Source organism: Mustela nivalis, assembly GCF_964662115.1.
Source record: "Mustela nivalis genome assembly, chromosome: 12".
NCBI lineage: Eukaryota > Metazoa > Chordata > Mammalia > Carnivora > Mustelidae > Mustela > Mustela nivalis.
In genome coordinates, this window is record NC_139031.1 from 101,541,280 (window position 1) to 101,563,894 (window position 22,615).

General features: G+C 40.7%; 1 protein-coding gene across 4 annotated transcripts in view; it reads right to left on the reverse strand.

The window, feature by feature from the left end:
* Positions 1–4,320: 4,320 nt before the first annotated feature.
* Positions 4,321–22,615, reverse strand: part of SUGCT (succinyl-CoA:glutarate-CoA transferase) — an 808,589-nt gene continuing 790,294 nt past the window's right edge. For 3 of the 4 annotated variants that reach the window (XM_082692659.1, XM_082692656.1, XM_082692668.1), the window contains one exon: positions 9,167–10,604. In XM_082692659.1, coding sequence (XP_082548785.1) covers positions 10,441–10,604 — 164 coding nt within the window. In that variant the 3' untranslated portion in view covers positions 9,167–10,440. Of the gene's footprint in view, positions 4,804–9,166; positions 10,605–22,615 lie in introns of those variants that run through there. The other variant, XM_082692660.1, reaches the window with a different exon arrangement.

The window sequence follows — 22,615 nt, forward strand, 5'->3', positions numbered from 1 at the left end:
GAACCATGAGAGACTGTGGACTCTGAGAAACAAACTGAGGGTTTTAGACGGGAGGGGGTGGGAGGTTGGGTGAGCCTGGTGGTGGGTATTATGGAGGGCACGCACGTATTGCATGGAGCACTGGGTGTGGTGCATAAACAATGAATTCTAGAACAATAAAAAGAAATTTTTTTAAAAAAATGTAAATTCTGTAGTAAAAAAAAAAAAAGTCTGAAACAACAGCTACCTATTATTTCACACAGTTTCTGAGGGGCAGGAATCTGGGAGTAGCTCTACTGCATGGCTCTTAGATATCAATAAGCTGCTGACTGGGACTACAGACATTAGGCTATACTGAGGCTGGAGAATCTGCTTCCAAAGTTACTCATGTGGTTCTGAGCAGACCCCAGCTTCTCACTGGCTTTTGGCCAGAGGCTTCAGTTCCTAGTTCTGTGAGCCTCTGCACAGAGCTGCTCATTCCATGGCAACTGCCTTCCCCCAGAGTGAGGGGTGAGATGGAAAGACAGAGGAAGAAGGAGAAAGGGAGAACAGAAGCTTCCTTTTCTCCTCTTCTATATGCCGTTGCTTCCACAGACCAGCCATGGTACAATGTGAGAAGGGAAAGCGCAAATGTCTGAAGCAGGGGTGAGGCCTATTGGGGTCCATCTTAGAAGCTGCCTACCATGGAAACCTCCCAATAACCTAAAACTATCCTAAGTTTAACCTCTTCCCAGATCAGAAACATGACGATTTCTGACATACGTGTCCTCAGTTTCACCTGAAGATGGGAAGGGGTTTGTATCTTGTCAGAACAATGACCCCAAGGCATGACATAATCAAAGTAATTCAAACTACTTCGTTCCTCAAGTGACAATAGTAAGCCTATTCGGGTGAGAAGAACTTTCAACAAAAGCAGATTTTTAATTGCCCTTTCAATAGAAAAAGTAATTAATAACCCATAACATATTACTTCCTATTTCAGTTAGCCAAAATTCCATGAAAACTAATCATTAGCCTTTCTTAATCAAATATGTATTAAGATCCTTCCCTGAGTTAGACATTTACTTATGTATTGCTATATAACAAACCACCTCAAAAGAATGGATTAAAACAACATCAATTTATGCTATCAGAAATTGGGGTAAGGTTCAGCTGGGCAGTTCTGCTCTGTGTGGCACTGGATGGGGTTGCTTACGCAGTTGTATTCATGTGGTTGCAGGGGTGGGTAGGAGGTCTACAGAAGCTTCACTCCTGTGCCTGGTGTCATTGTGCTCCCTCAAGTCGCCCCCCCCCCCGGCCCCACACTTTCAGAAGATAATGGCCATAAGCTTCCACAGGGGATAATGGTAAGACTTCATTCATGGTGGTTGATTTCTAAGAGCAGAAGACGAAGATGCTACACCTTTCCAAGGCTTCACCTAGAAATGGCATAGTGTCACTCCCACCTCATTTAATTGGTCAAAGTGAGTCACTTTTGGAAAATATACCCTTTTGGAAAGTTCTCCCACGTCTTCAAATCTTTGGTCTAATGCCTTTGACCTCTCGACCTAGATTCAAAGGACTTCAGTGATTAGGTCAGGCCTACCTAGGTAATCTTCCTATCCTCAGGTCAACTGATTTGGGGCCTTAATTATAGCTGCAAAACCTTTCCATAGTGGCACTTAGATTGGTATTTGAATGAATAACTGGGAGAGAGTGTGTGCAGCAGGGCCTACAAATCCTTGGGACACTTTTAGAATTCTTCCTGCCAAAGTGAGACAGCTGGAAAGATTTGAGCATTTATAGATTGATATCAATCTATAAACCATATCAATGCTAATTTTCTGCCCTAGATATTATACACCGGTTATATAAAATGTTAACTTTAGCAGAAACTGGGTAAAACAGTATGTGGGAGCTCGATGTATTATTTTGGAAGTTTTTGTAAATCTAAAACTATTTAAAATAAAAAAGTTTAACAACAACAACAACATAAAAGCAAGTCACCAGACCAGCCCAGATTCCAGGAAAAGGGAAATAAAGTGTATCTCTTGATAGGAACAGAGGCATGTGCATATAGGAAAGGAGTAACTGATGATGAACATCTTTGCAGATCACCTATTATAAGCACCATGAGTAATGAAAATAATGAATATGACCAGTTCCTTTCTCAAAGAACATGTAATCTGCTGGGTGAGAGAATGTCTATCCAACAGATATTTACTGTGGATCTCCTACAGAGTAAGCATTGTGATAATCCCTTTAGATACAACAGTGATGAAGGTACCCACATGGATATCATTGCTTAATGGGAGAGAGCAATTGGTGACCAGTAATTATAACTCAGAGGTTATAACTGTTATGGTCAGGTAAATACAGAGGACTGAGATGGCAAACAAGATGCATGGATCACTTCCAGCTGCGGAGATCAGAAGAAGTTTCATTCACGGTTCAAGAGACCAACATCGAGCTGTACTTCCCTGTCCCCTCTACTCTTATGCACTGAAAATGCTCCAAATCAAAAGAAGTTATTTTCATGGTTCACTGCTGTATCTTCTCAGTTGGGGCAATGCATTTTTCATGGAATTTGCTGACTGAGTAGTTTTTTACACAATTGAATATTTTCCTACTAATGTAACTTTTTAAAAAAAATTTCTCCTACTAATGTAACTTAACTCCTGCTAGGGTCATCACTATCATCCTAGAATCTCTCCTACTTCCTTTTTTTTTTTTTTTTTTTTTTATTTTGTCCCAGAAGACTCTGAAATGGAACTAGAAATGGGTGTTGCTCAGTTTCCAATCACCACTGATAAGCCAAGGCTTATTTACACCAGAATTTCTCTTTGGGTTTCAACAGTCCGCTGCCTATTGTCTAGCCCAAACGATGCTCCTTTAAGTGGTTAAATCCAAGAGCTCTACCTTCTCTTATTGTTCTCAGCAGTGGTCTTTGGGAGAGCAGCTTTGACATACCTCATCAGCCAACTTTATGACCCCACTTCACCTTTCAAAAGAACTAAAAATAGAAACTTGTATCTGTAAATTTTCACCCAGAAAAAGTTTCTGGGGTGAAGAAAACATCTTAAGGTCCTATTTTGTAGAAGTATATCTTCTCAGGATTTGTAACACATGAGAAACTGTAGTAACCTCCCTGAGGTGGGAACCTGAGAAGACTTTTGTCAGGGTTTTGTTGACAGTGTCTGAACTCAGCTGATTCTCTTAGGATCCTTGTTTAGTTTTAGATCATTTGCTTCTGAAGTATTTATCCCTCACCCCTTTGAAGATTATAAAAGTTCAGGGACCATAGCTTTAGGGACCTGATTCCAGGGTAGTATCATGGTAATAACAGCAGCTATCACTCAGTCCCACGGAATATGGTAGATTGGAGGATATGTTCTTCAGGAGCACCTGTCAGTCCCTCTCAGGCATGTTTTTTAAGTGAGTTGGTACATTTAAGTCTCCTACCTAGAACAGTGCTTTACAAGCCATGCTTACTAAATGTTACTAGCATCAAATTTAACCCCAGACACAGAGCCCATGAACAGATCTGCCCGCATTTCTAAACAATTGCTGGTATGTATCCTAAGAGAGAAAAAAGAATGCAATAGGAGTTCTTATTTTACAGGGATGAATATAATAAATCTGCTTCCGTTTTGTACAGGAAATTAAAAATACATCTGACGAGTGGCTGAGTCTTCTTCCTTCCTCAACTGGGCCTATTCTAGATCTGAGTGTTCATGCTGCTGAGTTAATAAACCTTCCCCCAGAAGTGCACTATGCAGATACCCACATACTCACCTCATGTCACTGGGGTCACAAGAGAGTAGCTGTACAAAGCATTGTGCTTCCATTCCTGTCATCTCTCCATGGTTTTGTCACTGAGTTCAGCTAATTGAGCACTGCCTCGGCTTGCACACTGAGCCCACATCCCTTCACTTACATTCTCCCAGAAAGTAAAGTTGGAGAGCCAGACACCATGTTTGAGATTCAGAAGATGGGAAACATGGACCCAGAAGTGGAAGCCCCAGTGATTGGGTATTCCAACTCTGTCGTGTTTTTAAGAATGGGACACTAGTTTGCTCTTATCTCAGACCTTTCCCATTGCACTGTTCAGCAAATCAAGCTGAGAAGATTCTAATCACTGGGCACTGTTTCCAGAGGTGACCTATGGGGGTCATTGAACTTCTCTTCTGCCCTCTAGTCTATGTGGATGCTACTGCAAGCATGTCTGGCTGTATATATGAGCAATACTAGCTGGGGAAATATACCTCTTTCTTCTACTCCCAGAAATAGTGATTCTTTAACAGTCTCCCCAAAATGAATGCTACAAATTTCTTGACCCCCTCCAAAGGAAGAACACAATAATGTTCATTAATAGTATATTTCAAAGCTTCTGTCAAGAACAGCCAGGGAGTTCTCAGCAAAAATCTGAAAACATAAATCCAAGACCCTCAGGATGAATGTGTGTTGCACGTTGCCATGTCTCACACCAGAGAGGCTGTGGAGATCTGAGTTTTCCCTTGGGAGTCACAAAGGGGTCAAGGGGCAGAAAGAAAGATATTTTCCAATGGCAGTTTCACGTTACTTTCTCTCACCATCTCAGATGTGTATTCTGAAGCTCAGTGTCTTGATTTATGGTGAGTACGTGTGCAGCTCTGGGCAGGAGGAAAGGGTGCAGGTAATGGGATGAGGAGCAGGAAAACATTGTTGTTCCCATCTGTGTGGTCAGAAGCCAAAGAAACCAACTTCAGTTGAACAGACTGTCAAGTGGTTAATTTGCAAAGAAAAAGAAAGGGTAAGGGAGGTGGCGGGAGGGTGGAGGAGCGATATGTCAAAGTGTTCTTCATCCTGTTGAAAGAAGAAAGCAAAGTTTGCGGTGAGGATCCACTCACCCAGTTTAACAGATGGCAAAACCAAGGTAAGGAAGAAGGCAGCATTCCCCTCGACTAAAATGCCAAGGTACAAACTACTCATCACCAACCGAGGACTGAGCAAGCCCACTGTTTCTAAGAAAGAGCAAGAAACAAAGACTAAAACCTAGTTGCTAGAAGAGAATCACTGACTGTCATGCCCTCCCTCCCCTTCCTCTGCTGAAGGCTCACTAACTACAACAGTAGGATTCTGACTATCACAAAGGCTGAACTCTGCTCTATATTATATTTTATTTATTTTAGTTTTTTCTCAGGACTGAGGACAGGGGACAGAGGGTTAGTAAGCCTGAGGGCTTGCTCACAGCCCAGAGTAGCATTTGGATTTCTCTTTCATTTCCTTTCCTTAGTTTCAGGGGAAAAAAGGGGACAGCCAGTTATTTGAGAGCCGCCCCCACCAGAGATTAATTCAGAATTGCTATTGGAGGTAAAGTCATGGCCAGAATTATCACAAGTTTACCTTCCAAATCACTGAGCTAGTCCTATTTTTCTGAAGGTCAGTTGCAGGTTTGGGGATATAGGTTTGTGTAACAGGGATCTAGAACTGCGCAGAAAGAGGGAGAAAGGATATTATTACTGGTGGGAAGGAAAGGAAGGACTGGAGCTTCAAATAATGAGAAAAAAGCAAGGTAGGAAAGGTGGGGGCAGGAGGGAAGGAAGAAAGAAAAAAATAGAGTTACAAGGTATTAATTGATCACTTTGAAAGTAGTAATTTTTCTGTCACTTCGGACACTCAAATAAAGGCAGAACAGCCTCTGTATTAGTCTCCTACTGGTGCTATAACAAAATATCACACATTTAGTGGCTTCAAACGACACAAATGTATTGCATGTTGGTTCTAGAGATCAGAAGTCCAACATGAGTCAAAAACCAGTCTCACTGGACTAAGGATCAAGTAGGGGTGTGTTCCTCCTGGAAGCTCGAAGGTAAAGTCCCTTTTTTTTGCCCTTTTTCATCTTCTAGAATATATCTACACTCCTTAATTAATTTCCATTTCAAATCCAGCAACAGTTTTTTAAGTCTTTTTTACATCACATCTCTCTGACATTGACTCTTTTCCACATTTGAAGGACCCCTGTGATTACACAGAGCCCACCAGGATAATCTAAGATAAGCTTCCCATTTCAAGGTCAGCTGATTAACAACCTTTATTCTCTCTTGCCTGGGACAGTGATGTAACACAGGTTCTGGGAATTAGGAAGCAGGTATCTTTGGTGGGCCATTATACTACTTACCACAGCCTCTCATTAGGAATGTTGCAAAGAGACAGGAGACTGGGCAGGCCATTTAATGTTAAGGTCTTAAGGAATAGGGGGAAAGAGCTATTTCTTGAGAAAAATTTTAAGGTGGATAAAGTCTGTTTCCCAGGTAGTGTTTGAGCCCCTTTTAGAGCTCACCTTCCCTGTTGGTGTCTACAGGCCAGGCTGGGTTCAGACTGCTATGGGTTCACCAGGGTCTCTAGAACAAATGCAACCTTGGGTTTGTCTTACCTGGGCATGCTTTCTCTTTTCATTTTCTGCTAACCCAATTGTCATATTTCAACTTTCATTTTTTTTTTCAAAACTCTCCCTTTTTTGTGCTTCCCTCCCCAATATGTGGAATAAATATGAGTGTGAAGTATTTGCGTTCATTTTTCAATAATACTTCTAGAGTGATGCTGAAAGACTTGTTTTTGGGTGTTGGGGGATATGTGTCTTTTGGAGTTGCTTATAGCCCACTAACCCCACCACATAAATGTGTCCTGCACATAGACAGCCTGGTTTAAAAGTTCAGGGTCATTTGTGTTCAGAAGATAGCTTGGTATGTCTATATAGAGAAACTATTTAAGTATCTTATGAGAGTAACAATTTATAAAACATTCAACTCTGGTGTTGCTATACTAGAATTGTAAGAAGGAACACAACTTTGTCCTGATATCTGGGAAAACTTCAACACACCAATAGGAGAGCCTCATGTGATGTGTTTTTTTGTTTGTTTGTTTTGTTTTTCTTAACTGCTGTTTGGAATGGAAGTATGTATTTTTTTTTTATTTCTTTTCAGTGTAACAGTATTCATTGTTTTTGCACCACACTCAGTGCTCCATGCAATCCGTGCCCTCTCTAATACCCACCACCTGGTTCCCCCAACCTCCCACCCTCCGTCCCTTCAAACCCTTCAGATTGTTCTTCAGAGTCCATAGTCTCTCATGGTTCACCTCCCCTTCCAATTTCCCTCAACCCCCTTCTCCTCCCCATCTTCCCTTGTCCTCCATGCTAGTTGTTATGCTCCACAAATAAGTGAAACCATATGATAATTGACTCTCTCTGCTTGACTTATTTCACTCAGCATAATCTCTTCCAGTCCTGTCCATGTTGCTACAAAAGTTGGGTATTCATCCTTTCTGATGGAGGCGTAATACTCCACAGTGTATATGGACCACATATGTATTTTTTTTTAACTTTTTCATCTTCCCTATCAAATGATGACTATATCTGTCCTAGTACCTCAAAATAAAGAAGGAAAAGATATGAGCTTGGTATTCTGGCCTCATAAGGATCATTGATACTACAGTGTTCAAGGTGAACAACAATTTTTTTTAAGACCCACTATGTCTTAAGAATCTCATCAATTATAAGGGCTGACTCCCATAGCAGATAGTCTCCCATAAATAGAGGCAAATATAAGAAGAATCTCATAATCTTAGGAACAAGATTTGAATATGAACAGCCCAGGGTCAGGGTATGGAGGGTGAGTCATGTGCCTTTTTTCCCACTCATCTCCTTTGCCAGTTGAGAATCCATGGTGAGCAGACAGAGGAGAGGTAGATCTAGACAGTCTGTCCATCTCCGGGCTGGCATTCTTTCTCGGAGTCCTGAGGATGAAGGCAGCATTAAGCCATATGGGAGAGTGATAGGCAAGACATACATCTACAAAGCTTTTTAAGCAGACAGCATGTTACTGTCATGGGATGAAAGAGATAGAGGTGAAATATCAAATTTTGGTGACCCAGAAGTAGAGTGAATTTCCCTGAAAAAGGCTGAAAACAGGGGTCACGAAGTCTTCATGCAAAACTCCCCAGTAGGGGGCTACATGGGTAAGGTAGCCTAATGACCTCATATGAAATAGCCCATGAGACCTGCTGTCCTTTTAAAATCAAGATTGTACTTCATACTCCTAGTAGATGGATCAAAGACATAGGACTAGTTCAAGTAGCTGGACTAGTCACACACTAGTCACGCATACTTGGTCAATGTTCATTTCTCTTTTTCTAGAGAAGCGTTCAGAATATCAGAGTGCATGCTGGAAAATACCATTTCCAGCATTTAACCAGGTTAACCAGAAAATCATGGCAGCAAAATGTTTAAGGACAAAATCAAGAGAAGGAAGACTCGTTGCTTGTGGACACACCCTCAGTTCCATAATGATTAACCCACTAAGTTTCAAAGAATTTTCTAAGTCAACCTCAGACACAAACCTGCCAGAAGGCAGGCCTTGACACACTCTGAACTTGAGCATATGGTCTCTTAGTGGTGTGCTCAGCTGTGGGAATGTGTAAGAAAATCGGCCCTGATAATTAAAACAGCACATTTGTTTATAAGCATAACTTGATCTGGGCATATTGCTAGCAATTTTAGTCAGTGGATTGTTTCTTTCAGAACTAATTATCGATCTGAACGTGAAATACATTCTAAATTATTTCTCTCACTAAATTAGGAGAGTAAATGCTTTCTGTTGGGTGTTGAATAGGTTCAAAGTTCTCTTGGGTCATTCTGAATTGTGTAGGTGGAAATCTGGATATAGGATTACACTGGAGACAGTCACCAGTGGTAACTCTTTTTCAGTCTTGAAGGATTTCAAGGTTTTAAAGGCACTTTGTGACCGTGAATGATCAGTATCCTCCCACACAAGGCTACCCAGATATTTAGGGTGATTGCTCACTAATCAAGTAATCTGCATTTAAAGATATCTACTTGGACTTGTAGGAGGAATGATGAATCTGGTTTTCAAGATCATGTGACTTTGCCAATACTCTGTCAACTCGCCTTTTGCCATTTTCATCCCTGATTGTATAGACATGGAGGAATTTCATTTAGATGCCTGACCTGAAGCAAATGTCTCCAATTGTGTATCTAGCCATTGGGGGGAAAGCACTGCAGAAGGCTTTACCCTTGTGGGATGAAAGTCTAACTCGTGGAATCACAGCAGGAGTGCTTCAGAATTAAATGTCCCCAAAGAGCAAAGCAGGGGGGACAATAGCTCTTCCAAGAATTAGTAGGCATTCTTCTAAAAAGTCCCATGAGACCTTGTGAGAAGACACATTTCCTATTTATTTGCAATCCTTGATTCTAGAAATATATGGGGCTCACAGCATGGACACATGGCTCAAATCATCCCCATCAAAAAAGAACACTAAAGGAAAACCAGCTCTAAATCACAGTTTGAAAGATAGACACCTCTAACTGAAGTTTCAATTGCCACGTGGTAGGTCATGAGACAACTGCAAACTGTGTGCCTAATGGTTATGACTTCAGATCACGTTGGGATATTGATCAGGAGGTCACGTGAAGCCTTGGTCTATACCTGGGCTTGGGGGACTGGCAGCCTGAGCGACAGTTTATCCTGGAACATAGAGTCAAATCAGTTGCCACCTTCTGGACAGAAAACATTTTCCAGGCTTTAAGTTCCCTGATGAATACCTTAATATTTAAATGCAAATACTTAATACTAAGGCATGATATATTCTCCGGTGAGTGCTCAGATTACAAGGGAATGGTTTCCTTTCATTCTCCTTTTATTTAAACATTATTCAATGCCTAGATGGTCATTTGACACTCATTTAAAAACCTATTGCATTTGTACTTGGCTCAAATTAAGGTGCTGATTAAAGAACCGCTCTTCACCCCCTAATGCAGATAGATCCATGCACCTCAACATACAACGATGGAAATTGATTTTCTGCCACATATCATAAAATAATCAGGGAAATACAACATAAAGCAAATATTTACCCCCATGGGGAAAATGAAGCTCAGTTTTCCTAATGGACATCAGCAAAATCCATGGTTTAAATTACAGATTAACAAAGGACTCATGAGCTCAAAATTAAGTTATTCTGTTTAAAATCAATCACTGAAACTGTCATTCTGCTTTTGCTTTGACTTCCTAACAAAGGTTTAAATGAAGACTTTATGTGCAAGTAGAGAACATCAAGAGATCTGCTCTTTTTCAGACCTGCGTGGGCTGGAGGGGCAAACATTTAGGCTATTAATGTAATTAGAATGAGGAATGTATTTTTCCAGGAAAAAAAAAAATCTTTCCAAAAAAAAAAAAATTCCACAAATCCACAATTAATCTATTATCTGCGGTGGGGGAGAGAACAGTAAGGAGTAGTAGGTGGGGTACAAAAGCCCTAGATGCACTGATACCAGAGCCATTCTGGGAGCGCCAGGCAGGAAATCTGGAATTACTCTAACTTTTCTTTGCAGAGGCAGGCACCAGAACTGGAGAAAAGGGTCCAGAAAGACGATTGCCTTCGCTAGTGACGTATATCCTGATTGTGGTCTTAAGAGCATTTCGGTCATTCGGCTTCGTGTTGGGTCACCACTCCAGCACCGAGCAGCTCCCCAATGGCCCTGTCATCATATCCAAGGACCTCCTTCAGGATGTGCGTGGTGTGCTGCCCAAGCAGGGGGGGCGGCCTGGCCTCTGACATCTGGAACTTACTGTATCTCACAGCTGGGCCTGTCAAAAAGAGAGGAAAGCAGGAAGCCTGTTAATGACTAACCTTAGGAAAATCATCACCCAAGCAGCCTGGGGTGTTTTCAATGAATGCCAAAAATATCACTGCCAGTTACAAAATGGTGGCACATTTTGGAAATGAATCTATTTTTACATGATATTCTCTTGACTTGGACTCATCCAGCTGTGCAGTGGTCATCTGACCTGCCCATGTGGGGATGGGGCATGGGGGACATGTATGTGCCTGGTGTGTGCCAGTCCCACGCAGAAGTGGCCAGTACTGTCACCAAGACTCTCTGAGGTTGTTCACTCAACTGGGTTGACTCTCTGCATCCAAAAGAACAAGGACCACAGGTACACGTTGTCTCTCTCTGAAGCTGGAAATCTGACCCCAGGTGAAGGTAATCCAGACATTTATTATTCAGTGTCTCCAATAGACTGTAAGGTTTACTTCAGCAGGCTGCAGATCAACTAAACCACCACCAGACCCTGTTGAAGCCTTTTGGTGGCAGAAGAGGTATTGGGTGTGAGTTTCCCTGTCAGAGATCTGGGTTTGCAGGTGCCATGCAAGGAGGAGGGGGTATTTATTGGCAGCTGTTTGCAGAGCACTGAGCCACTGTACATGGGGTAACTCAGACACGCTCTCCACAACTACTGGAAATGGATTTTATGATCCTCATACTTCCCTGTATGGACTCGAAAGCCCCAAAAGCTCAAGTTTTGCTCAAGGTCATATGGCAAATAGCTACTAGCACCGGGACTCCAGTCCACATTCAATGGCACAGTCTGGCACTGAGGGCCATGCACTCTGTATAAGCTCAGGAACCTGCTCTTCCTTTCCCACCCTTCCACAGAGAAGCTGGCCAGGCCCTGGGGAGCACAGTGTTTCAGTAGATTTTTACCTTTGCTGCCTCACTCAATAAATGATATTAATGTTGGCTGTTCTTCACCTCTCATTCGATTAGGCTTCAGGAAAACAAATGATATAGTCACCAGAAGACTACAAAACAGTGCATTTCTATGTCATAAAAATGCTTCCAGCCTGCTCTTGATTTGGGGTGCAAAGTGCATGTAGGTAACACAAGGTGAGTGAGGAGAGCAGCAAATGTGCTTCAAGCTCTTCGGAGAATCCCATTAATAAAAGGGTAATGTGGTTGAAGCCACTGTTGGTGATAGAGAGAGAGGACACAGACCTCCCCAGACCATCAAGCCACATTTTTGTGTGACATACACCATCCAGTACAGACAAATGGCAACTTTCAACAGATGGTCAAATGCTTGCATCTTTCTTCTCCTTGCCCCCCCCCCTTTTTTTTACTGTTTTTAAAATCATTTTTTATTTACTTATTTAATTTCTTTTCAGTGTTCCAGAATTCAATGTTTAGGCACACCCAGTGCTCCATGCAATACGTGCCCTTCATAATACCCACCACCAGGTTCACCCAACCTCCCATCCGCCATCCCTCCAAAACCCTCAGATTGTTTTTCAGAGTCCACAGTCTCTCATGGTTTGTCTCCCCCTCCAAATTCCCCCAACTCACTTTTCCTCTCCATCTCCCCATGTCCTCCATGATATTCCTTACGCTCCACAAGTAAGTGAAACCATATCATAACTGACTCTCTCTGCTTGACTTATTTCACTCAGCATAATCTCTTCCAGTCCTGTCCATGTTGCTACAGAAGTTGGGTATTCATCGTTTCTGATGGAGGTATAATACTCCATAGTATATATGGACCACATCTTCTTTATCCATTCATCCATTGAAGGGCATCTTGGTTCTTTCCAGTTTGGCAACTATGGCCATTGCTGCTATAAACATTGGTATACAGATGGTCCTTCTTTTCACTACATCTGTATCTTTGGGGTAAATATCCAGTAGTGCAATTGCAGGATCACAGGGAAGCTCTATTTTCAATTTCTTAAGGAATCTCCACACTGTTTTCCAAAGTGGCTGCACCAACTTGCATTCCCACCAACAGTGTAAGAGGATTCCCCTTTCTCCAAACCCTCTCCAACACATGTTGTTTACTGTTTTGTTAATTTTGGCCATTCTAACTGGTGTAAGGTGGTATCTCAATGTGGTTTTGATTTGAATCTCCCTAATGGCTAGTGATTATGAACATTTTTCATGTGTCTATTAGCCATTTGTATGTCTTCATTGGAGAAGTGTTTGTTCCTGTCTTCTACCCATTTTTTGACATGATTATCTGTTTTGTGTGTGTGGAGTTTGAGGAGTTCTTTATAGATCTTGGATATCAGCCCTTAGTCTGCATTGTCATTTGTGAATATCTTCTCCCATTCCATGGGTTACCTGTTTGTTTTGTTGGCTGTTTCCTTTTCTGTGCAGAAGTTTTCAATCTTGATGAAGTCCCCAAAATTCATTTTCACTGTTTCCTTTGCCTTTGGAGACATATCTTAAAAGAAGTTGCTGTGGCCGATATCGAAGAAGTTACCGCCTATGTTCTCTTCTAAAATTCTGATGGATTCCTGTATCACATTGAGGTCTTTTACCCATTTTGAGTTTATCTTTGTTTATGGTGTAAGAAAATGGTCAAGTTTCATTCTTCTACACATAGCTGTCCAAATTTCCCAGCACCCTATATTGAAGAGACTGTCTTTTTTCCACTGTATATTATTTCCTGCTTTGTCAAAGATTATTTGATCATAGTTACAGGTCCATATCTGGGCTCTCTACTCTGTTCCACTAGTCTATGTGTTTGTTTTTATGCCAGTACCATGCTGACTTGGTAATCACAGCTTTGTCGTAAAGCTTGAAATCAGGCAATGTGATGCCTCCAGTTTTGTTTTTCTTTTTCAACATTTCTTTAGCAATTCAGGGTCTCTTCTGATTCCATACAAATTTTAGGATTGTTTGCTCCAGCTCTTTGAAAAATGCCAGTGTCTTAAATTTTATTTTTTACTGAAGTAGAGTAGACACATGATGTTACATTAGGTTCAGGCATACAACACGTGATTTAAATAGTTTACCCATTATGCTGTGCTTGCCACAAGTGTAGCCAACATCTGTCACCACACACACATGTACCACTGACTACATTTCCAATACCCCCTGACTCGTTCACTCCATAACCAGAAGCCCATACAACTCACTGCCCTTCACCCATCTTGCCCATCTTCTCCCTTCCCTCTGGCAACCACCAGTCTGTTCTCTGTATTTATGAGTCTGTCTCTGCTTTTTATTTGTTTATTCATTTGTTTCATTTTAGAATCTGCATGGAAGCTCACACTTCCTCCTAAAGGCTCCAGTATAAATTGTTTCCTCACTGATCAAGGGGAGGCAGGATCCATAACATTCATGAAAAGTCTGATAATGTTTTGGGGATGTGATCCTTATTCACTGCTCTCCAAGTCTGTTCCAATTTTGACATTAATTAAAACAGTTTTAACCTAAAACGTGTTTTTCAAAAGAAGGATGCCGCTGAATGAATCAATGTCATGTGACTTCTTCCTACCTGAATGACCTGGAGTGAGACTCCCAAGTGGAAAGAGTCACTTGACTACACCAAGAATCTGGGCTGGACAATGCTGCTGGGAAACTGCGGGTGGTCCCAGCATGGCAGCTGCCATTTTGCCAGAACTTAGAGTGCGCCAGTCAGTGAGTCATCATGTCTGAGAAACCCTCACAACAGATCTGGACTGACAGTGGAGGCCAAGGAGGCTTCGGATACAAGGGTTAGTGTGAAGGTTCAGGTTAGGGAATGAGAATAACCTGCCCAACATCACACAGTAGGAAGTAAGAATCAGTTGCCAAGTTTGTTGGGTGCAAGAGCGTAGGTTTATAAACAAATAATAATTTTTGAGATGAAGTCCACATGACAGAAAATGAACCATTTAAAGGTGAACAGGGGCACCTGGTGGCTCAGTGGGTTAAAGTTTCTGCCTTCATCTCAGGTCATGATCTCAGGGTCCTGGGATTGAGCCCCACATCAGGCTCTCTGCTCTGCAGGGAGCCTGCTTCCCCCCGCCCCTCTCTGCCTGCCTCTCTGCCTACTTGGTATCTCTGTCTGTCAAATAAATAAATAAAATCTTTAAAAGTGAACAATTCAGTGGCATTTCATAGTCTCTATGCTGTGCAATGACCACCTCTTTGTAAGAGTTGGGAGACATTTCCATTACTCCAAAGTCAGACTCTCTATCCCTCTATCAGTCTCCCTCAACTCAGCCCTCCCATGAACTGTTGGCAACAACCATGAACTTCCTTTCTGTCTCTGGCTTCATCTATTCTGGATGTTGCATATAAATGGAATCATACTTATGGGACCTTCTGTGACTGGCTTCTTTCACATAGCATAATATTTGAGATCCATCCACCTAGCAGCATGGATCAGTACTAAGAACCTGGACTTTGAGCCTCCACGCAGTGACGGTAAGAGGGAATCTTCGGGTACAACCACACTACTTGTGTTACTCCCACTAAACACTATACTTTCATGGTACCTTCTAGATCTACCCCGAAGACTCTGCTACCAGTCCAGATGAGAGGTATTTAACATTATGTGCAAAAAAGTCCCATTTTTTCATAAAGATTTTATTTATCCATTTGTCAGAGAAAGAGAAAGAGCATAAGCAGGGGGAACGATAGACAGAGGGACAAGCAAGCTCCCTAATGAGCAGGGAGCCCGATGAAAGACTCAATTCCAGGACTCCAGGATCATGACCTGAGCCAAAGGTAGACCCTTAACTGACTGAGTCACCTAGGTCTCTCACAAAAATGTCTTAATTCAGAATGGTATTACTAACTACCATTTATTAGAATGGTATTATTAAAGAACTAGGATGGTATTGTTTGTTTTTTAGACTTGCTAACATTAAGGCACTTGGAAAAATACTGTATATTTGGAAAGTTTATGTTTCCTTAAACAATTGTATGTTACTAAGAAAGCCATATCACAGTTTAATAAATTGCATATACTTTCCCATAAGCCCCTTTAGAAACCAGGTATTTTGTATATGGTTGAGTTCAGAAAGATTCTGAAGTTGGGGTTCATTCATGTAATTTAAGATCAAAGTATGGTGTATATACATGTACTGTACTTGAAATTTTCAAATTGTAATTTTTACACATTTTAAAAAAATTTTTCAATTTATTTATTTTCAGAAAAACAGTATTCATTATTTTTTCACCACACCCAGTGCTCCATGCAATCTGTGCCCTCTATAATACCCACCACCTGGTACCCCAACCTCCCACAAGCCTGCCACTTTAAACCTCTCAGATTGTTTTTCAGAGTCCATAGTCTCTCATGATTCACCTCTCCTTCCATTGTACCCCACCTCCCTTCTCCTCTCTAACACTCCTTGTCCTCCATGATATTTGTTATGCTCCACAAATAAGTGAAACCATATGATAATTGACTCTCTCTGCTTGACTTATTTCACTCAGCATAATCTCTTCCAGTCCCGTCCATGTTGCTACAAAAGTTGGGTATTCATCCTTTCTGATGGAGGCATAATACTCCATAGTGTATATGGACCACATCTTCCTTATCCATTCGTCCGTTGAAGGGCATCTTGGTTCTTTCCATAGTTTGGCGACTGTGGCCATTGCTGCTATAAACATTGGGGTACAGATGGACCTTCTTTTCATGACATCTGTATCTTTGGGGTAAATACCCAGGAGTGCAATACAGGGTCATAGGGAAGTTCTATTTTTAATTTCTTGAGGAATCTCCACACTGTTCTCCAAAGAGGCTGCACCAACTTGCATTCCCACCAACAGTGGAAGAGGGTTCCCCTTTCACCACATTTTCTCCAACACATGTTGTTTCTTGTTTTGTTAATTTTGGCCATTCTAACTGGTGTAAGGTGATATCTCAATGTGGTTTTAATTTGAATCTCCCTGAGGGCTAATGATGATGAACATTTTTTCATGTGTCTGATAGCCATTTGTATGTCTTGATGGGAGAAGTGTCTGTTCATATCTTCTTCCCATTTTTTGATATGTTTGCCTGTTTTGTGTGTGTTGAGTTTGAGGAGTTCATTATAGATCCTGGATATCAACCTTTTGTCTGTACTGTCATTTGCAAATATCTTCTCCCATTCCGTGGGTTGCCTTTTTGTTTTTTTTGACTGTTTCCTTTGCTGTGCTTTTGATTTTGATGAAGTCCCAAAAGTTTATTTTCGCTTTTGTTTCCTTTGCCTTTGGAGACATATCTTGAAAGAAGTTGCTGTGGCTGATATCGAAGAGATTACTCCCTATGTTCTCCTCTAGGATTCTGATGGACTCCTGTCTCACGTTGAGGTCTTTTATCCATTTTGAGTTGATCTTTGTGTACGGTGTAAGAGAATGGTCGAGTTTCATTCTTCTACATATAGCTGTCCAGTTTTCCCAGCATCATTTATTGAAGAGACTGTCTTTTTTCCACTGTATATTTTTTTCCTGTTTTGTCGAAGATTAATTGACCATAGAGTTGAGGGTCCATATCTGGGCTCTCTACTCTGTTCCACTGGTCTATGTGTCTGTTTTTATGCCAGTACCATGCTGTCTTGGTGATCACAGCTTTGTAATAAAGCTTGAAATCATGTAACGTGATGCCCCCAGTTTTGTTTTTGTTTTTCAACATTTCCTTAGCAATTCGGGGTCTCTTCTGATTCCATAAAAATTTTAGGATTATTTGCTCCAGCTCTTTGAAGAATACCGGTGGAATTTTGATTGGAATGGCATTAAAAGTATATATTGCTCTAGGCAGTATAGACATTTTTTAAAATATTATTTTGCCATGTGGGTTATTAATCCACAAAATAAAATAAGTATAAATTTATAGTTAAAATAAACAAAATTTATAGTCTCTTATATATATGCATGCAATGGGACAAATAAAGGTGAAACCCAGATTCCAGAGAAAGCTAAGTTCTCATGAGTCCACTGAAATCTCCTGTTCTTGCAGTCCTGTGCAATAATCCTACATACCAGGGACATCCCTCCCAGTGGAGGCTTTGCACACAAGGAATAAAGGCCTTTTAAAATGAATTTGACTCAAGAAGTACAAAATGTTTGACATAATTATTTACATCTAAGGTCCAGAAAGAATGAATAATTTGATCTTCCATTAAAAAAAGATGAGCAGATAAGTCACATGTTCTTAAATTACTTTTTGGCAAGTAACATCTATGTTCACATATGCTTTCAAACACTTGCAAGCTGTGTGATCTTGAGAATTCTTAAAGTCCCTGAGCCTCAGTCTATACATTTCTAAGACAAGGTTGACAATGCCTACTAAGGGCTGGTTTGAGCATCTGAGTAATATAATATGGATGATATTTAATATCAGCAATTATCAAAGAAATACATATGAAGATAATAATAAGGTACAATTTTGTTTATAAAATTATCAAATCTTGTGGCTATTTTGGTTTGTTTTTAAGAGGTCAGTGACAGGTAGGAGTGCAAGTTGATATTGTCCTCCTGGCGGGAATTTTGTCAACTAAATATGAAGAGTTTTAAAAGTGTTCCCACACTTGAATGGAGAAATTGGGTTGATGGGGGGAGGGGGGCTGGGAGAAGGGGGGTGGGGTTATGGACATTGGGGAGGGTATGTGCTATGGTGAGTGCTGCAAAGTGTGTAAACCTGGTGATTCACATACCTGTACCCCAGGGGATAAAAATATATTATATAGTTTATAAAAAATTAAAAATTAAAAAAAATGTTCTTCCATGGCTTTAATCAGGATGTTCACAAATTCCATAGGCAAGGATCTATACAAATTTCAAAATAGGCTCAATACTCTTAACACCTATCTGCTTCCCACAGAGCTTTCTAACTTCTAGGTTGTAAGGGTTCTTTGTGTATTATTCTGTACATTGAAAAAAAAAAAAAAACGTTAAGTTCCCAAAGTTACTTTGTTAGGAATAGGTATTTACCAACACATTCCTTCATATACTGTGCCCATAGGTCTATCTCCTACCCCTACCTTCCAGATGAAAAGGTCACATAGCTACCATATTGAAAAAATATTTGGAAAATATGTCCAACACTTAAGAACTGGTTATATAAATTACAGTGCATTTAAATGAAGGCAACCTGTATGTACAGTAATTTCAAGCTATATTTTGGGTGGCTTTGAACACAAACCACTCTTTCCTGAAATGCCTCATACATAAAAACTTAGGAACTAACAAATATAAAACTTTATGAGTGAAGAGAATGGGTGGTAGTATCACTAAGAAATGAGATATTTCAACAAACTTAAGAATGACATGGACAGGATAATGCCGATATGTTAAAAGAGGTAGAGGAAGATGAAGCCCAGGATATTCTACAAGGTGACTGAAAGGAAGGGGATGCTAATAGTCCATTTCACCCCCAAGAGGTTCTGACCTTAAAATCAGTTATTATGAGAGGAACAGGTCTTAGAAGAGAAATAGGACAGAAAGCAGAGAGATTGTGTCAGTTTAGAATAACTTACTAGTTTGTACTAGCAACTAGAAGAAAAACGAAGCTTGCTTTCAATTTTCTTTATGAAAATGGTATTAAGCCTACAATTGTATATCCACACAAATGATTAATCAAATATGAAGACATGTTCAAACTTTCAAAGATTAAGTAAGTTTACCAAGTAAGTTACTTGATGTTAAATCCAGTAAAACATGGGAGTAAATAATAGGATAAAATTTTGGTACATGGTGGGAACCAACCAGGGAGTGCAGGGAAGGAAGACCTCAAGATCATAACTCAGAACTGGAGAGTCAATAAGGTAGAAATGGAAAAGGAATGGAAACTCTAGAAAAAAAAAAAGAAAAGAAAATCTGTGTTTAAAAAAAAATGAAGATCCAAATATGAGGCAAATTATAACGTGGCAAGATCTTAAGTGATTGATGGAATATAAACAAAAAACTCCAATTGATTTGATGCCAAGATCATTCGAGTAGGGCATATTACTTGTTTGTCTTCTATAACAGAACTAAGTATGGTGTATTACATCATCTGTTTAGTTGTCTGTATCTCCTATGAGGGCAAGAAAATGGCAATTGTGTTTGATCATGTGCCCTCTATGCTTTTCACTGTGCTACAAAATGAAGATAATGGCAGCGATCCTTTCTTAAAGATCTATAATGAGTGTAGATTGTGTTTTTTATTTGCATTATCTGATTGGACTTTCCAACTTATAAAATAGACACCATTGTAACTCTCTTCCCCCTCCTTTTTTTTAAAGAGAAAGAGAGAGAGCACACATGGGTGAGACGGGTTGGGGGAGGAGAGGGAGTGGGAGAGAAAATCGTAAACTGGCTCCATGCCCAGCATAGAGCCCAATGTGGGGCTTGATCTACAAGTCTGAGATCATGACCTGAGCTAAAATCAAGAATGGGAGGCTTAACAGACTGAGCCACCCAGCCTCCCCCACAGAGCATAATAACTCTCATTTTATGGATCAGAAAACTGAGATTCTCTATTTTTTTAATCCCCCCCCCCACAATTACTTTTTCATTCAAAGGTAAAAACAAAGAATTAAAAAAGTTTTAAATTTTAAAAAAACTCTGTAGGTCACAGGTAAACTCTTTACTTGTAAGGGATGATTCATTAAGTTGTTTAAAAGATTCCAAATACTTGTGTTAGGTATCATAGCAGGTTCTGAAGGGGAAGCCTCCATGGTTATCTAGTTCACTGCAATCCCCTAAGGTAAGAAAGAGGCAAGAGAACTGAGGTGCTAGAATGTCTTTCCAGCTGACTTCCCCCTCAAAGGAGGGAGTCCATTCCACAATTGAGCTAGTTATTGACAAAAACACACTATCCTTAAAGTATGTTAAAAAGTAGTCAAACATTGATTATGAGAATAGAGCTGTTTAAACATTTGATATATTTTAAAGATAATAGACTTTACTGCCCAGCAATTACAAGTATCCAAACAGGTATTTTCTATGCAGCTTATTGTGAGGTGATCAGTGTTAAATATCAGTTTTCATCATGTCTCTGTTCATGTCTTCTTGACCTTCTTCATTTTTCCTTCCAACTGCATGTTTTGAGGTAAGAAAAAAGTTTAACGATGAGAGTTATGGACTTGAGCATTCATCTGCATCTACCTATACTCCCACTGCGCACAGTTGTGCTCCTAGTGGTTTTATCACAGCCATCCCCTGAGCAGTTTCTGGAAAACATCAGAACGACCTTCATTCATCTTCACCTCAAAGGCTCTGTTGCACCTGGAAGAGCCCAGCAACTGACCCGCAGATGCAGCCACTGGGAGGTGCTTCATGCAGCCTCCTCCTTCGACAGCCGCATTGAAAAGAAAGCACAGCTTCTTCCACCAGGCATTTTAACTGAGGTCCTTTAAAGGGTTAGTTGGTTTGTCTAAGGTTATCCAGCTAAAAAAATGCTAGCACTAGGACAAGGTCTCCTGTACATCAGGTTCCATGGTCCATGGTCCATGCTCTGTCATTTCACATAAATTTGTTGAACTAAAGATTGCTAACAGTTAAGGATTGTTGAATAAATACCATTTATTCATTTTAATTAATTAATTTAGCCACTAATTAACTCAACATATAATTTTTTAACATCTATCCCTGTGCCAGGATCTTGGTTCTATGACCTAGATATGTATTAGCCAACATCCCTAGTCCCTACTCTGGTGGAATTTATATGATTTGGGAGACACACCATAAACAAGTCAATGCATAAATAGTTAAAAATGTTATAGAAATTATAAAATTATTTAAAATCTAGCTGGAAAGAGGAGAACATCATGGGCAGAGTGGGGAGAGGCCAGGGTCCCAGGAAAGGACTGTTCTAGATGACATGCGTTAAGGGCAAACTGATTAGATGATCCCTAGGCTGAGTCCTAAACTAATCTCTCCATACCACTAGTGGAGGAAAGAAGATTGCAGGCAGCATGAACAGGTTTGCTTTCAAGAAACTCAAAAAAGATCCAATGTGGCTAGAACAGAATTTAGTAGAAGTGAGGTTCTAAATGCAGTTGGAGGGAGCGACAGAGTAGAGCATGCACAGGAATTTAGAAGTTATGGTGGTGATGGGGCACCTGGGTGGCTGAGCTGTTTCAGGGTCTGATTCCTGGTTTCAGCTCACGTCATCTCAGGGTGAGGTCAGCACACAGCATGAGGTCTACTTGAGATTTTCTCTATTTCTCTTGCTCTCCTTCTGTCACCCCCCAAGTTGGGCTTGCTCTCTCTCTCTTTCTCAAATAAATAAGTAAAATCTTTTTTAAAAGTTACAGTAGTGAAGTTGGATCTTATTCTGGGTTCCATGGAGTTTTGAGAGCAGTAAGCACACACTCCCATTGCTCGGCAGAGAATGAGGCTGTTCAAGGCTGCTGTGGGTAGATCAAAAATGTGGTGGTGGCCCGGACTAGGATTGGTGCCTGGAGAGTTTAAGAAACGTGGATATGTTTGAGAGCTATGCTGTTGATAGAATGACAGAATTTGCTGATGGATTACATGGACCGGGGTAGCTGTGAAAGGAAAGAAAAGGATCAAAGGAGAAACCTGTGTTTCTGGGTTGAAAACTGGTGGGGCCATTTGCCACATAGGAAGACTGAATGAATTGTACATGGACAGGTTTTGGTGAAAGCAGAAGTCAAATTCTCTTTTGGACATGCTGTTTGAGGTGCCTATGAGACATCCAAGGACAGAGGGCATATGGGCCTTTAGATATGCAAGTCTGGAATTCAGGGACAATGTTGGGCCAGGACATACAAATGTAGAAGTCACTTACCACCTGAACTTCCATATTCCTAAACACTGTATTTTCATGGCAACTGTATTTATTCCAACATCCTTGATGCTGAAGATTTTTGCTTAAATATTGTATTCACTTATTTGAGAGAGAACAAAAATGAAAAAGAGCATGAGATGGGGTGGGGGGCAAAGGGAGAGGGAGAAGCAGACACCCTGCTAAGCAGGGAGCCCCATTTGGGGCTCAATCCCAGGACCCTGAGATCATGACCTGAGTGGAGGGCAGAGGCTTAACCAACTGAGCCACCCAGATGTCCTGATGCTGAGGATTTAAATCAGTTGTTTAGGCAGTCTTCTCTCTACTAT